Consider the following 15,259-nt stretch of genomic DNA (forward strand, 5'->3'; position numbering starts at 1 on the left):
CTTAAAATAAAAATTTAAAAAAATCCCAGGATAAATCAGTAAATGAAACTCTAATAGGAAACGTATTTCATGTGAAAATGTAACCTGGTCATGCGGCATTCTCTGAAAAAGCCAGGAGAACTTAGTGTTTAGCTGATGGTACATTTGTAGAATTGCACTTCTAAATGTTCAAGTGAAATTAGACACGCAAAACATTACATGCATTACCCAGAGAAACAGTCTTTTGAGTTCAATGCTCTCTCCTGAATTCTGTGAAGAAATGGCTAAAATTCTCTACTTTCTGGGTTGGTTCACAAGAATTTAAGAAAAACGTTTACCCTGCCCTCCATTTCTTCTTGGCTGTTTCAAAATAAAGCCAGACGTGTGTATCTAACGAAGCCGGAAGTACATACCCTTAGAAAATAACAAAAAAAAAAAAAAAAAAAAAAAAAAAAAAAAAAAAAAAAAAAAAAGAGAAGAAAACTCAACTAGATTAGATATTCGTGAATGAGTATCTGATACCTGACATTGTCTCTGCCTGAAAAGTGAAATTCCAACTTATGTCACTTAGTTTGGCATTCCTGGAGATGAAAATACTCTATCATTTGGACATTGAGGACAATGAGATCATAGTTATGACTGCAAAACTGAATTTTTCAAGATGAAATTTCTTACCGGAATTCCTGTAGCACATGACCTGATGAGATACCTTTTAACTTTTCAAGGTTTTAAGAATTACTAACAGTATGGCTTTAATACAAATAATGAAATATAATACAAATAATGTCTAGAGGCTCAGAACCAGCCAATATAAAACAGATATTTTCTGTTTAATCCTGTAATGTCTTATTTATACAACGAAGATTTAATTTTCAAATATTTAAACTTGCTTCTGGCTTTTGTCTTGTTCTGTCCTCAGCCTTCTTTGTTACACATTTAAAAATGTTCTGGTTGGATGCCATTACAATATTAACTTGTCTACCTATTAATTTATTTACGCTTGGTTTTAAACACATCTTTTAAAATGTAGACACTGTCTGGCTTTAGGAAAACACAACTCCTTCTGTGTTTGGATAGTTTTCCTTCTCGTTGTCCAAAGGCCTTTCAGTTCTCCCCAAGACATTGGTTTCTTCAGCTTTCAAAAGGGTAAATATGTCCCAAATTTTATGAGGTAGTCCAAATTGCGAATTTTATAGGCCAACATAAGTTCGAGAAACTCTGGAAATGGGTGTTAAATTATTTCCTATATAAGAAGCCAATGAACTTCCTTTGTTCTTACATTGTTGCACTTGACTGCAGCAGCTAGGAGTTTCCTAATAACAGAGGCACTGAAGTGTCTGTTAATGTAAAATGATAAGCTTACATAAAATCTGAAAAAATGTTATTCTAAGAAGTTGCTAAAATAAGAAAATTTTAGAATGTGTATAGTTACAAATGTTCACTTCATTTGGGCCTAAGTTATTTCGTGTATGGAAGCACAACAGAAAAATGAGAACACAAGCAGCAACTCTTTGTTATGAGGGGCAAATGTGTAAGCTTGGTGGAGTTTGATGCAGAGGACATTTTTTTCAGCTCCTCTATTTTGAGTCCCATCTCTCCTTAGAACTCTAAGTGTTCCCTCATCACATAGGATAACTAGGGTGTCTTTTTTTTAGGGAGTCCTGCTGTCACGCAGGCTAGAGTGCAGTGGTATAATCATGGCTCACTGCAGCCTCGACCTCCTGGACTCAAGCCATCCTCCTACTTCAGCCTCCCAAGTAGCTGGACCACAGGTATGTGCTCCTATGCCTGGCTATGTGTGTGTGTGTTTAGATGGGTTTTTGCCCCTGTTGCCCAGGCTGGTTTCAAACTCATAGGCTCAAGTGATCTACTTGCTGTGGCCTCCCAAAGTGCTGGGATTACAGGAGTGAGCCACTGTATTCAGTCTAACATGGGTTTCTTAATGCTAATTGGTGGTAACTGAGGAGTGAGGGAGGGAAGGCAAGGTATCTGCTAATTTGGGGAAAAAAAGGCTCTATTAAAACTAAAAAGGTTGCAGGACTTCTCAGAACCTATCATATGCTGCTGATGTACAATTTGAAATTTCAAGAGGGGAAAATATGTTGTATAGAATTTTTCCAAATGTTTTTTCAATGCAACATGTCCCAATACATTTTGTAGATCCTCTTTCCTTTTTATTCATTGCAAATTTGCTCATCATTAAGGTTTCTGTTCCGTCAAATTTCCTACGAGGCCATTCCCGATTCCCTTAATGACCTCTTCCTCAAGTCACTGCAAGTTTCTAAAATCTTCATTTTTTTTAACGACCCCTCCTTTTTGTGGGGTAGGGATTGTGTCCTTATCAATCACTAAATTAAAGAGCTTCAGATAATAGGCAATTCATTATTCACCTATTTTTTTTTTTTACAACACTTTAACACATACCCCAAACTTTGTAGGAACTCAATAATTGCTTACTGAAGGAATGAGGCCATGTATTTCAAATGAAATCTGTTGATTTCAAGAATTCTTCTGGAAAATAAAACATGTTTCTTTACCCATTTGAGAATGGGTGGATTAGACTTTTACTTGTAAATGTACCTTTATGCTCAGTTTAATACTGTTTTTAAATGACAACAAGAAGAAATCACTGTAACCAAAACTTGTATTTTAAAAAAATTCAAAAGTAACAAGAATCATGCAAGGTTGTTTTTATTAAGCTTTATGTTCAGTTTACAGCTACATATTACAGGGATTATTTCATTTGACAAGCAGACATTACATCCTAGGAAACCTTTCAAAACACTGGAAGGACTTTTAACTACTGGGAACAGAGCAATTACTCTGCAGTTAATATGTATGTTAAGTACTTCAAGGAGTCACTAAGGGAAAGAAGCTAAATGCACCTGTTCCCTTTCTATAAAATGATTATCCTGGAAAGGTAGCTACAAAGAAAATCACATAACTTTGACAAAGCTAGAGAGATCATACATCCAAATTTGTCTTTTTTGTTTAGGTAGGATTTGGGGATCACATTTCAGAAAGCAATTCTTTCAGAACAAGCTACAAATCAAGTTTTCTATGGGTAGTATTAATACTAATATAATTTAGCTTTTAAGAAATCAAGAAAAGAAAAATTTTATCTTTAAAATCTACTATATTAGTGACTGTAGGAGACGCTTAGCTATTGAAGAGTTTCTCTCCACTCTTGTATTTTCTTTATGAGTTCTTCTGAGAGATTTTCACTGTGACTGTTTTGACCTCTGTGTATTCATGGAAACCGTACTCTCCCCTAGAGAGAAGGAAAAAAATACCCACAAACACCATTTAGCACAGCAGTGTAAATATATCGTAGTTCATGTTTGGTACAAGTTTTATCTTGTTTTACTGGCCAGGGACAATGGAAAATATTTCCTGTGTACAGAGCATTTCCTATAGTAGCTAGCGAATCATAAGATTTCTGGTCTTACGCAGATTCCCTTGTGGAGAAAATTTTCTTTAAAACTTTCATTTTAGATAATCATGTACTGTCAGTTGAAAAACTCTAACTGCAGATGCAACAAGATCATCTTGGGAAAATGAAAACAAAAAGCTCTAAAACTACTCAAAACACAAATCAACCCAATAAGAATTTTGTCATTTATAGTTTAGATTTAAGTAAGATGTACATAGGACAAGAGGAGAAGTAGTACTATATGATCACTCCAAGCTCTAAATCTAGTTTACAGTTTTACTGCAGTGCTAGAGTAGAGCTTGTATTTACCATGTGCGATTGTCATAGAAGTGGTAAGGAGATAGAAATTGATCATGGTTTCATTTTTCGTCTAAGGTGCCCTAATATGCCTGAAACAAACTATTTTGCAGCCATAGTTTTAGCAAAATCTTTTGATTCCTGGCAAAACAAAAACCCGACCTTTGTGTTTAAAGTATTTTTAAAAATTGTTTTAAGGGGAGGAAGAGGAAGGATTGGTCTAAATTCAGGCTTTTGGGCTTTTTGCAGTTGTTGGTTTTTCTTTTTTATACAACCTCCTCTATCCCCTAACATTTGCTTGTGTAACTCTTATGTTCAACCCAAATGATCAGGGATTAACCCAAGTCAATCAGTTTAGACTCTGGGACCTTGTTATCAGGTTTATGGGGACCTCCCACCAGTTTTAGAAACTGACTATGATTTACCCCTTGTTGAAGAGATGACTAAAAAGACTGGGCTCAGTTATTCTCTATATTGTTTTGACGAGAGGCTCAAATTACATGTATATAAGAGTAGTCTTAAAATCATAACACTCATGCACATGTAGGCTTACTGAGGAATAAGATCTTGATCCCTTTTTACCCCTCCCTTCTTGTGATGTAGACAGGTATGTAGAAGACATCATTTTCTGCTGGGTAACCTAATACTCTTACACTGATTATTTTCTTGGGCAATTAAGCTTTTGAAAATACCTTTTAAAAGCTTCACTGAGCATGTTCCTTAAAGTAATTAAAGGGCTTAGCCTCAGTTGTCTGAAATCCATTAAAAGATAATATTTTAATAAGTATTTTATCTCAGAGTTAGATCAGTCAACTTTCACCAACAGGCTTTCCATTGTACTTTGGGTTATTTAGGCACTTGAAACTCTCAGGGGAGTGATAAGCATGATTATGCCATATTCAGACTGAAATGTGTCCTGCTCTTTAGGATTCCTATGCCTATACTATATCTAAGACATAAGCTCCAAACATCTCTTTGCATTTCTCTTCATCTTACTAAGTCTTTGAGTTACTGTTTGTGTACTTCTAAAATCTTCAATGTACAAATCACCTGGGACTTTATTCATATACCGATTCTGATTTAGTAGGTCTCAAGTGAATCCTGAGTTGGCATTGCTAATAAACTTGCAAATGATACCAACCCATACTTCTTGTCCAGGGTCCACACTGTATTTAAAAAGAAAGGCACTAGTAATGTACATTATATCTGATTTCCTCTCTGTATCCAAGATAGAGACTGGCACTAATTAAGCAGGCACAGAAGAATTGTTTAGTGAACAGGTCTGGTAAATGTCATCAAGAAAAAAAGTTCATTTTTGTTCTCACTATATGACTATTCGTTTATACTTCCTTGCTCCCCCTTTCTGTAGGACAGGGGGAAAAATATTGTGTGAGGTGTTGAGAGCCAATTAAGTCTAAACTGGCATACTAGCAAAGTCTTAAAGGACCTATGTTAACCTAAGTGAACTGAGTACAATTACACAAAGGGAGAAATTTCTGTCTTTTAACTGATTCCAGGGCCAACACTATGATCAGAGACGCAAAAATCAAGGTTTGCATTCTCTGTATCATCACAAAACACATTGAGGTCCGCATAATACCATTTCTGGCTCTTTGAGGACTCTGTTCTCAACTGATCAATTCTGTCTTTCTATGTTTAGGAAAAATTGTAAATTTAACTCTTGAGAGTCATTTGAGGTTATCGCCTGAGTATATATTTCAGGTTATTGCCTGAATTCTCTTGGAACATCTTGCAGCCAGTGACTTGTTTATTAAGTTCCCCAAATTTGGCTTCAGGTAGACTGTTAATAACCGTAGCATTCTTAAGTTGAATTTCGAAGTAAGAAAAAAAAAATACATACACCATAACTTTGTCCTTCATATTTAAAAGAAATTATCTATATCCATGTTCTAGGTTTTTAGATAACTACTGATGGTTGATTCCTGTTTTCAGTCCTCCTCTTGTTTTCTTTATGCCTTCACCTTAAAGTCTGAACAAATTATGTTCAACGAAATTGGCATGTTTGGTGTACTTTAGTTTGGCACTCCTTTTGATTATTTTATCTTTAATGTCCTCAGTGAAATGTGTTGTTAGATAACCAGGCCGGCAATGAGCCAACTGCTCTTCAGAGTAAAGTAACCTTTGTTCTGACTTTTTGTACAAAGTCATTAGCTTGGCCAAGAGATTCTCCAGAAAGAGAAGAAACTAGGGAAGGAAGAAATCATTTGTTGAATTTACACTATGTGACAGCTATGTGGCTAGGGATTTAACATTCAGTATGTCATTTAACTCTCACAAGAACTCTCATTCCATCTTAAGTGGAATGTGAACATCTCCATGAACTATGAGAAAATAGAGGCTAGGAAGTTAGATAGCTTGAACTGGGGTGCATGGCAAACAAGTGGCAGAAGCAGGAATCAAACAAATTCAGCTGGCCAGACTCCAGTTGTTTTCTCAGCTATGCCATGCAGTTTTGGTGGGCGAATCTTTTGTTCTATCTCAACAGTGTTCTAAACATATGATACATGGCTTTTCACTACTCCACTAATAAAATCTAAGTCAGTTTTCTTAAATGCAGGACTTCTTAATCTGTATCGTATGTAACTCTGAAGTCCTATTTTTCACCCCCATAAGTCCACGCCAATCAAACGAATTCACTAGCCCCTCAACATACCACATGTAATGTTCCATTCAAGAAAGCCCTCTTCTCCACTAATTGACATCTTACACTTGCTTTCTGCCCTAGATGAAGTTTCTTTTCTTCTCTTAGAAGTTTTCTTCTCTATCAACTGTGATTAAGTTTTTAACCACTGGATTTCCACTGGGGTCAGAATCATAAAATCAAATCTTAAGCATGGAATAGAGCTTAAAAGATGTATTTGCTTCTTCCGCTAGAGAGATGCCATCCTGACTCTTATACTCTGGTACTGTCTAGATTTTCTCCAATACTTTGCTCTGTACTTAATTGCTTCTCTACCTCCATGGGAAATGGAGTCCCACTTTACTGCTACTTATATCATAGTGTATGTAGGTTATTTTGCATGTCTTTTTACATATTTCTCCTGCCACCACAGTTATGTAGAGGATGGAACATAGTGTCATGTCTCTGGGGTTCCTAGGACCTTACACATAGTAACTGCTTACTGAATGCATATTAAGAAAGTAGACTGGTCATTTTATAATTCTCCCATTCCACTGACTCCCCAAAGATATTTGTTTCCTTGTAATTTTGCTGATTCATTAGAATACAGTACACAACTATTTAATGCATTCAGAAATTGAGAAAGACTCATTTTCACTTGCTAATTACAAAATGAGGAAGTTTACTATCTTTGCTACTATAAGGTTTGTATTTCTTTTTTCTTCATAAATGTTTACATTTATTAATAATATAAAAATGTTTTAAGAAATAAAATGACTAAAATTGTTTAAATGAAATCAACTAAGCATATTGCCACTACTTTCTGTGTTTACATATATATGTACACACTTAAAAAGTCTATATATCTGGTTTCAAAAGCAATTGAAATTTCATAAATGCATTTATATATAAATATTCTCAATCTGGTCACTACTATAAAACACCTTTTTCTCAGTCAAATTTCCTTTTAGGTTTAAATTTTAATACTAAAAATAACTCATTATGGCAAGTAAAAAATTTAAAGTCTACATTAATAATATCTCAACAAGTGGGAATCATTCCTCTTACCCTGAAATTTCCTTTACATAAGTGACCTAATTTGCTTATTTAAAAGGTTTATTCAAATAACTAGAGTGTTTATATTTGTGCCTTTCTTATAATCACCAATTCATAGTTTCTACCTGTTTTCTGGAAATGTTTCCCAAATGGATTATTACATTCATATAATGAGCGAGCAATTCTAAAAGCAAGCAATATTGCAATCACCAATGTAAATTGCTTAATTTAGTCCCTAATATATAGTGGGAACTTAGTAAATTATGCTGCCCTTCTGCAATCACCTTTTGCTCTTATGGAGTACATCCAACATTTAATAAGCTAGTTGGTGCTATGAATCTCCAGGAAATAACTAAGGTAGGTTTTATTTAAACTATGAGTTAATTCCCTGGGAATAAAAATCATTTTCATTAAAATAAATATTTATCTGAATAGAACATTAATCTTACAGTTCTCGTCCATTTCCAGACATCTTGAATCCACCAAAGGGGCACTGGGCAGATACCACACCATAGCAATTCACCCTGAAAACAAAAAGAAGTGCATTATGGACAATACTTAATGTGTGAAAAAAGACCCTCCTTTTTGGCAACTTTAGAAATTTAAAAAGCTCCTTACAAACTCCATTAATTTTAATATAACATACTTATTGTGATTAAAAAAAAGCAGCACTATAAATTAGAATGCAGACATATATGGCTACACACTACCTAGAAACAAATAGAACAGCACAATTACATATGTGGATAGCCATTTTGGTAGTACATGGAGTCCCTGAGAAGCGGTAGTTTGAATCTGTTAAAGATAGAATAGTCACTATGCTGTAGGAGGAAGGATATGATTTGCTAGAGGCTAGAATTTGTGGGATGGGTATTCATAACTGCCTGTATAGGGATCAGCTTATAATTCTCTTCATGTTTCTATACTTAACAGGCTAGAATCAATTTTGTAATATTATATTACTCAGTTAATTTTTTCCCATTAATTGGTTAAATAAATTGCCTAAACAGAGGCCTTGGCAGGAGTTAGTTTTAATTATTTATTCCCTGTCATATTTAATAAAGTGTTTAAAGATTCTTATACAAACAAATATAATTACATGAATGGGAGTAATTAGAATAGTATAAAAAATTACAATAGAAGATCAAGATGGGGAAAATTAGAATGCAGCTTTGCAGATCATCAACAATCTGTTTAGCTTTAAATTTCCTAGTGGCCAAAGTTAGCAAAATCTAATTACTTACATGATTCTCATTACACACAAGAGAAAAAAAATTTTTTTTTTTTTTTTGAGACAGAGTCTTGCTCTATCACCCAGGCTGGAGTGCAGTGGCACGATCTCAGATCACTGCAACCTCTGTCCCCTGGGTTCAGGTGATTCTCCTGCCTCAGCCTCCTGAGTAGGCAGGCATGTGCCTGCCCCAAATCAGTTTATACAATTTTAAAGCCCCCGAGATGATTCTAATGGACAGCCAGAGTGGACAACCACTGCTTTAGAATATTGTATAGGTCCAGGCTGGCATGGTGGCTTATGCCTGTAATCCCAGCACTTTGGGATGCCAAGGCAGGCAGATCATTTGAGGTCAGGAGTTCGAGACCAGCCGGACTAACATGGTGAAACACCGTCTCTACTGAAACAAACAAACAAAAAAAGATTAGCTGAGCTTGGTGGTGCATGCCCTGTAGTCCCAGCTACTTGGGAGGCTGAGGCAGGATAATCACTTGAACCCAAGAGGTAGAGGTTGCAGTGACCCAAGATCACAGCATTGCACTCCAGCCTGGGCGACAGAGTGAGACTCCATCTCAAAAACAAACAACCCAAAAAAGAATACTGTATAGAACTGATCTAGATGTGGCTTAGTGGTGGGAAGGAAAATAATCTTGGGCAGTTGCCAGGACTGAGGGACTAAAATGAGGCTAATGGGACCAAAGTGAACCAAGACATAGTCTAGAGATGATGGTTGTGTATAGAATGCAAGTTTGAGAGACACAGACTTAATGTTTATATCCTCTCAAAGTATAAAAATAAGAGATGTAAACTAGGTCAAAAACGAGAGAGAGGGGATCTTCAAAACTCAATATATTTTTAAGTAACTTCAATGTTCTCTAATAATCCTTCAAGAGTCTAATAATCTTTCAAGAGTCTAAATAAAGTTAAAGAAAATATCCTTCCAAAGTTCTTCCAATGTAGTAGCTTTTTTTGTTTGTCTTTTTTTTTTTTTTTTTTTTTTTTTAAAAGACAGAGTTTCACTCTTGTTGCCCAGGCTAAAGTACAATGGTGTGATCTAGGCTCACTGTAACCTCTGCCTCGGGGCTCAAGTGATTCTTCTGCATCAGCCTCTCCAGTAACTGGAATCACAGGCGTCTGCCACCACACCCAGCTAATTTTTGTATTTTAAGTAGGGATGAGGTTTCACTGTGTTGGCCAGGCTGGTCTCAAACTCTGGAGGTCAGGTGAACCACCCACCTCAGCCTCCTAAAGTGCTGGAATTACAGGTGTGAGCCCCCACACCTGACCTTTTGTTTGTTTTTCAAGGCAGCAACTGCTTTTCTAACAGGATAGGCAATTCCAAATGAAAAATCCAGTCCAAAAAGGTTCAAGGTAATCTGTCAATGTCGTTATTACTGAAAAGGCTGTATTACTTAGATTGGACTTACCACACTGTTCCTGCCTGCAGAGCAGAGGAGATTGTTATGGCTTTATCAATGTCTTTGGTAAAGATTCCAGCTGATAAGCCATAGAAAGTATTGTTTGCTCTTTTGATCACGTCATCCAAAGATTTAAACTTCATGATTTGCTGCACTGGTCCAAATATCTATACCACAGAAATAAATAAGTAAAAATAACAGGTTAAAACAAAATATTTTAAATGATACTGTAGATTTTTTTCCTATATACTACCCTAAATTGATTAAGATTTTGCTTCTCATCTCAAATCTTTATGTGAGAATCCAAATAGGTAACTGCAGAAATGGTGGGTAAAAACATGGTCAAGTGTTAAATTCTCTTTGGAAGAAGATAGGGTACAAATAATTAAGGCAATATTAATTTTCTAGATGTTGGAATTAAGCGTTTGAGAACTTTTGATTGTGCAACAAATCATTAACTTCAGAATTTCTTTTTCATTTGGGAATATTTTAAATTTACTCTCTAGTTTTTCTTATCTTCCAGGTCATTAAATATAATGATAAGCCCCAGAAAGCAAACTACTGGATAAATAAATAGGTAATGATAATCTACTGGATAAACGAATAGGCAATGATTGATATAATAATAATGTTTTAAATACTTGTATGCCATTGGTAAAATATTAACTATTCTACTGTACTCAGATCTTTCCATAATTAGCCAAGTTAGATAAGACATCATGACCTTTTGTTCTACTCTGTAGCAAAATCTTAGGCAACTTAAATATATCAAACAGAATCATTCATTACTGCAAGAGTTTATACATTCTAAGCCATCCTATTTTAATTAAAGTATGAGTTCATTGGTAATGGCTCAATAAAATGTTTATTAAGATCAAATAAAGACTCCTCTGAAATTACCAGAATTTTCTGGGAAATGTGAATGAAGGGAGACAAAAATCAGAAATGACAAATGGTTTTCTGGTGTTCACCACTGATTTAAATGTTAGAAGGGAGGGGCTACTGTTCGATAGAGGTTGAGTGCAAATCTTAATGTTATAAATCTAATCATATTTGAAGCTGGGACCCAGATACACAGCAGCTACTCTAATAAATGGGTTCGTATTTTACACAATTTTAACTGAACCCAGCACATAGCTCCAGGCTCCTACTCTGAAGTAGCAAGCTAGCTGTTCTTCTATATATTAATATATTAAAAAAATGTATTGTGTTCCTATAATTGAAAATTTAAGAGTGACAGCTCAATTTTTTTTTCTAATTTTGAATACTGTAGTTAAATACTTGGTGAGAATATTTATAATGTAGATATACATTATATATACACACACACACATATACGCTCACCAAACATTTAACTACAATATACAAAATTAGAATGTCAAACAGCTGAAATAAATAGGACCAAGAGCACATAGAAGGTGGAAGTGATGGAGCGGATGAATGCTGTTTTCAAATATGTGGATGGCTGTTATGTAGAAAAAGGCCTAGGGCAAACATGGAATCAGAAAGTAGAACCTACATATTTACCTCTTGTGGTGAGAACACTTAAAATTGACTCTCTTAGCAATATTCAAGTATACAACACATTGTTATTAACTACAGTCAGGATATTTACAATAGATCTCTTGAACTTATTCCTCCTAATTTAAATTTTGATTCCTTTGACCAACATTTCCCAACCCTCATCCTCGACTGCCCCAAGCCTTTGGTAACCACCATTCCAATCTCTGCTTCTGTGAGTTCTAGTCTTTGAGATCCCACATGTAAGTGAGATCATGCAGTATTTGTCTTTTTGTGCCTGTCATATTTCATGGAATATAACATTTTTCAGGTTGTTGCTGCAAATGACAGGATTCTTTTCATTTCCTTTAAAGCTGTGATGGCAGCACCTAAGAATTATTAAGCCTCAGATCATGTGGCTGGACATTTGTGGCTGGCCCCATGGATCCCTATTTTTTAGTCTCCATCACAAATAACTTAAACCTCTATCAATAACAGAAAGCAACAGTAAATTTACAGAGAAAGATGTTGGAAAGAGCTGGGAATTTTAAAGGGACACTTGTATACGCACATACAGACAAACCATGGCAACAAAAAGAACAGAACAGAATGAAACCATTTACCTCCTCTTTGGCAATGCGCATCTCATCCGTAACATTAGAGAACACCGTGGGCTGGACAAAGTAGCCTTTATTCCCCCACGGGCCTCCTCCACATTCCAGTTTGGCCCCTTCTTTCTTCCCACTCTCAATGAGGTCAAGTATTTTGTCATATTGTTCCTTGTCAATCTATTTGAAAAGTATCACATGAAAAGAAAAAAATGTAGTCACTTGTAAAGATAACACATTTCAGGGCCTGTTAACAAGGGCTTCAAAATGCTAAAATATTGCAATTAAACAAAACATTGAATCAAAATAGCTAACAAAGGCTCAGATTCATTATTTGGATATGTTTGTTCTCATAACTTTTTAGGAAAAAAATCACTTGAAGATAGATATTTGTATTTAAATATTTGTTTTATAGTTATATAGGAAAAGCATTCAGCACTGCAAACACGTAAAAACCTTTTACATAACTGTCATTTATTCACTCTGGAAGAAATGTCTGTTAATCTAAATACATTTACCTGGAAACTATTGTCCTTGCTGAAATGAAAGGAGGGAAAGGAGAAAAAAAGAACTTTGGTACTGGGTTTAATTAGATCTGTTGGGAAGCAGATGCTTTAAGACTTTTCTTAGAAGACTCCTGAGCCTCTGTTTGATCTCCCCATTTCTGAACCACCCCCTCTGACCTGTCCAATGCCCTGGGACCATAGTCTGGGCATCCTTCCCAGTTCCAGTCCCATTGGGGTAGTCAGTAGGTTTGCTTCCAATTTCTGGCCTGTCCTCAATGTCACCATCCTGCTTCATTAAATGAGCCACATCTAAATATATGCCAAGTATTATAGAACTTAAATGGTCTTTATTTAAACACTACTTTTATAAGGAAAATAAATGAGTTTAGAGTTCTAGTTGTGAACACCAAAAACACATACCTCTCCTTCAAGCACTGAAATGGGGGAGTAAGTTTTGTCTCCATTTCTGTTTTGCGACATTAAATGACTGGGTGACTCTTGGATTCCAAGTCATTGGTGAGGGCTGCCTGTTTCAGGTGTAGCAGGGGTTAGGGATTAGGGGAAAAACAGGAGATCTAAAAGCTAAGATGGGATGGAGGGTGGAAGCTCTTGCAGGTTTAACTTCTCACTACATGAAACGTTTTGTGTTTCACTTTCTCTTACTCTTCTCTGACTCTGCAAATCTTCTCTCTCTTCCAAAGCCAAGAAAAAGCTTCCACAAAGTTATTTCTAACTGGATACAGCCTACCCCTCATATCTAACTAGATTAAGCACTATTTGAAACTAGAAACTATTTTTTAAAATTTGGCACAATATTTGGTACAATGTTGCTCAATTGCCTTCAGTGTAATATTTACTGTATTATCCCACAAGAAAAACATTCCTTCATTTCCAGCAGATTAAGGAAATTGTAGTGTTAAGAAGAAATATTTAAATTACTACATAGGTTGAATTGTAGCAGACTAAGGGGTGGGGTTAGATAAATTCTTCCTGGGGAAGGTATTCTAGTTTCTCAATAAACAGTCAAGAGTCCATGTACCTCCACATAAAGCTTTCTGTCTTATTGGAACATACTAATTTGACTAGGCCCTCAACATCATGATATTTGGTTTTTATTTAAAGATATATTTCCCAAGTCATCATGTTTCCCTATCTGTGACCACAGTGAATACCCAATGCCAATCCAGTCTCTGCATACATACTGGAGAAAAGGACTGAAAAGACTTATTTGTTGGAAAACTTAGATGGCCACTAACTTATAAAACCACAGGCCTTTGTATTTCGGTGCCTCACTACTGACAGTGTGGTCCTACAGCCAGCAGCTATGGCATAACTTAGTAGCCAAATATACTTCTCTGGCCCCACCTCAGTTCTACTGAATCCCCAGGCACAGGAAAGACTGAGGAACACTGTGGTGGAGCTTGGGACTACCAACAAAAAATTAAGCTCTACTTAGTGACTGGTCAGTTTGGTCTGGCTAATTTTGATTCACCGTAAATACAGTCCTGCTTCAGAAACCATCTGATTGACCGTATATAAACTTGACCTTCTTTCTGGACACCAGGGACTGTTCAATAATGCTAGGATGTACCTGGGGCTCTTTCATATGATGAGCCATTGGCCTGTGGGCTTGTCTATGAAATAAAATAGGTAGGTCATGGTATTGCAACAGTCTCAAAGGAGACATTTTAATGTGTTTGACTGGGTAAATTCTTTGATTCCTTAGGCTTAATGTGTTAAAGAAGATGAATTGTGAAAAAGCACTTACATATTCTCAAATTATTCAGAAACCATGTATCAACAAAAGCAATGAGTAGATATAGAAGTCATTGATCTGTATGATAATTATCACCACAGGTATAAATGGAAGCATGTAATTTTACTAGATATTTGAGCATGTGGACCAAGCACTTTGATGGATGCATTTTATAGATTATCCAATTGCACTGCAGAATTATTCTTCAAAACTGAGATTTCTATGCCCATTTTACACATAAGACAATAGTTTCAGGGAGGTTAGATTTTAAATCCAGCCTGTAACTCAAAAGTCCATCTTTCTACAGAGTGAGGTCTTCCAGCTCAATTTTTGAGTCTTTGGTTGAATTGTGAAGATGTCCTAATGGAGGAAATTACTGCCCAACAATTAGGCATTAGGTATCTTAAGTATTCTCTTTTTTCTTCAGGTCTATCTATCATTCATCTATCAATCCATCAATAAAATAAGAAAAGTTAGATAACTTTTAGTTAGATAAATAGATGTTTAGAGAGAGAAATAATCACAGAAAAAAACTTAGAATTCCATCCTTTTTGAAATGGGAGACCAAGTCAAAATTGATTTGAATATATCTCTTGGCATCCATATACCAAATATGAAAAAAAGGCAACTACTTTTATGTACTCATTAAACTCAAAGACAAATACAAAACATAATGGGATTAAGATAAAACAAAGTATTACTTCACTAGTCAGTTATTTTAGGGATTTTAGATTTCGATATGTGGCACTGCGTAAGTCCTAAGATTTGTCTACTTGGATGTCTTGAGATGAACAGGAAAATCCAAGACTGTTCAACTTAACTTAGACTGTAAAC

At 35.6% G+C, this 15,259-nt stretch overlaps 1 protein-coding gene across 4 annotated transcripts in view; it reads right to left on the reverse strand.

Moving 5' to 3' along the window:
• Positions 1-2,652: 2,652 nt before the first annotated feature.
• Positions 2,653-15,259, reverse strand: part of ALDH1A1 (aldehyde dehydrogenase 1 family member A1) — a 166,631-nt gene continuing 154,024 nt past the window's right edge. For all 4 annotated transcript variants that reach the window (XM_037730603.1, XM_037730604.1, XM_017506398.2 and 1 more), the window contains 4 exons: positions 12,179-12,343; positions 10,065-10,222; positions 7,856-7,930; positions 2,653-3,250 (listed from right to left, as the gene is read on the reverse strand). In XM_037730603.1, the coding sequence (XP_037586531.1) occupies positions 3,178-3,250; positions 7,856-7,930; positions 10,065-10,222; positions 12,179-12,343 (471 nt within the window). In that variant the 3' untranslated portion in view covers positions 2,653-3,177. The remainder of the gene's footprint in view (positions 3,251-7,855; positions 7,931-10,064; positions 10,223-12,178; positions 12,344-15,259) is intronic.

The sequence above is a fragment of the Cebus imitator genome, unplaced genomic scaffold, assembly GCF_001604975.1.
Source record: "Cebus imitator isolate Cc_AM_T3 unplaced genomic scaffold, Cebus_imitator-1.0 Scaffold355, whole genome shotgun sequence".
NCBI lineage: Eukaryota > Metazoa > Chordata > Mammalia > Primates > Cebidae > Cebus > Cebus imitator.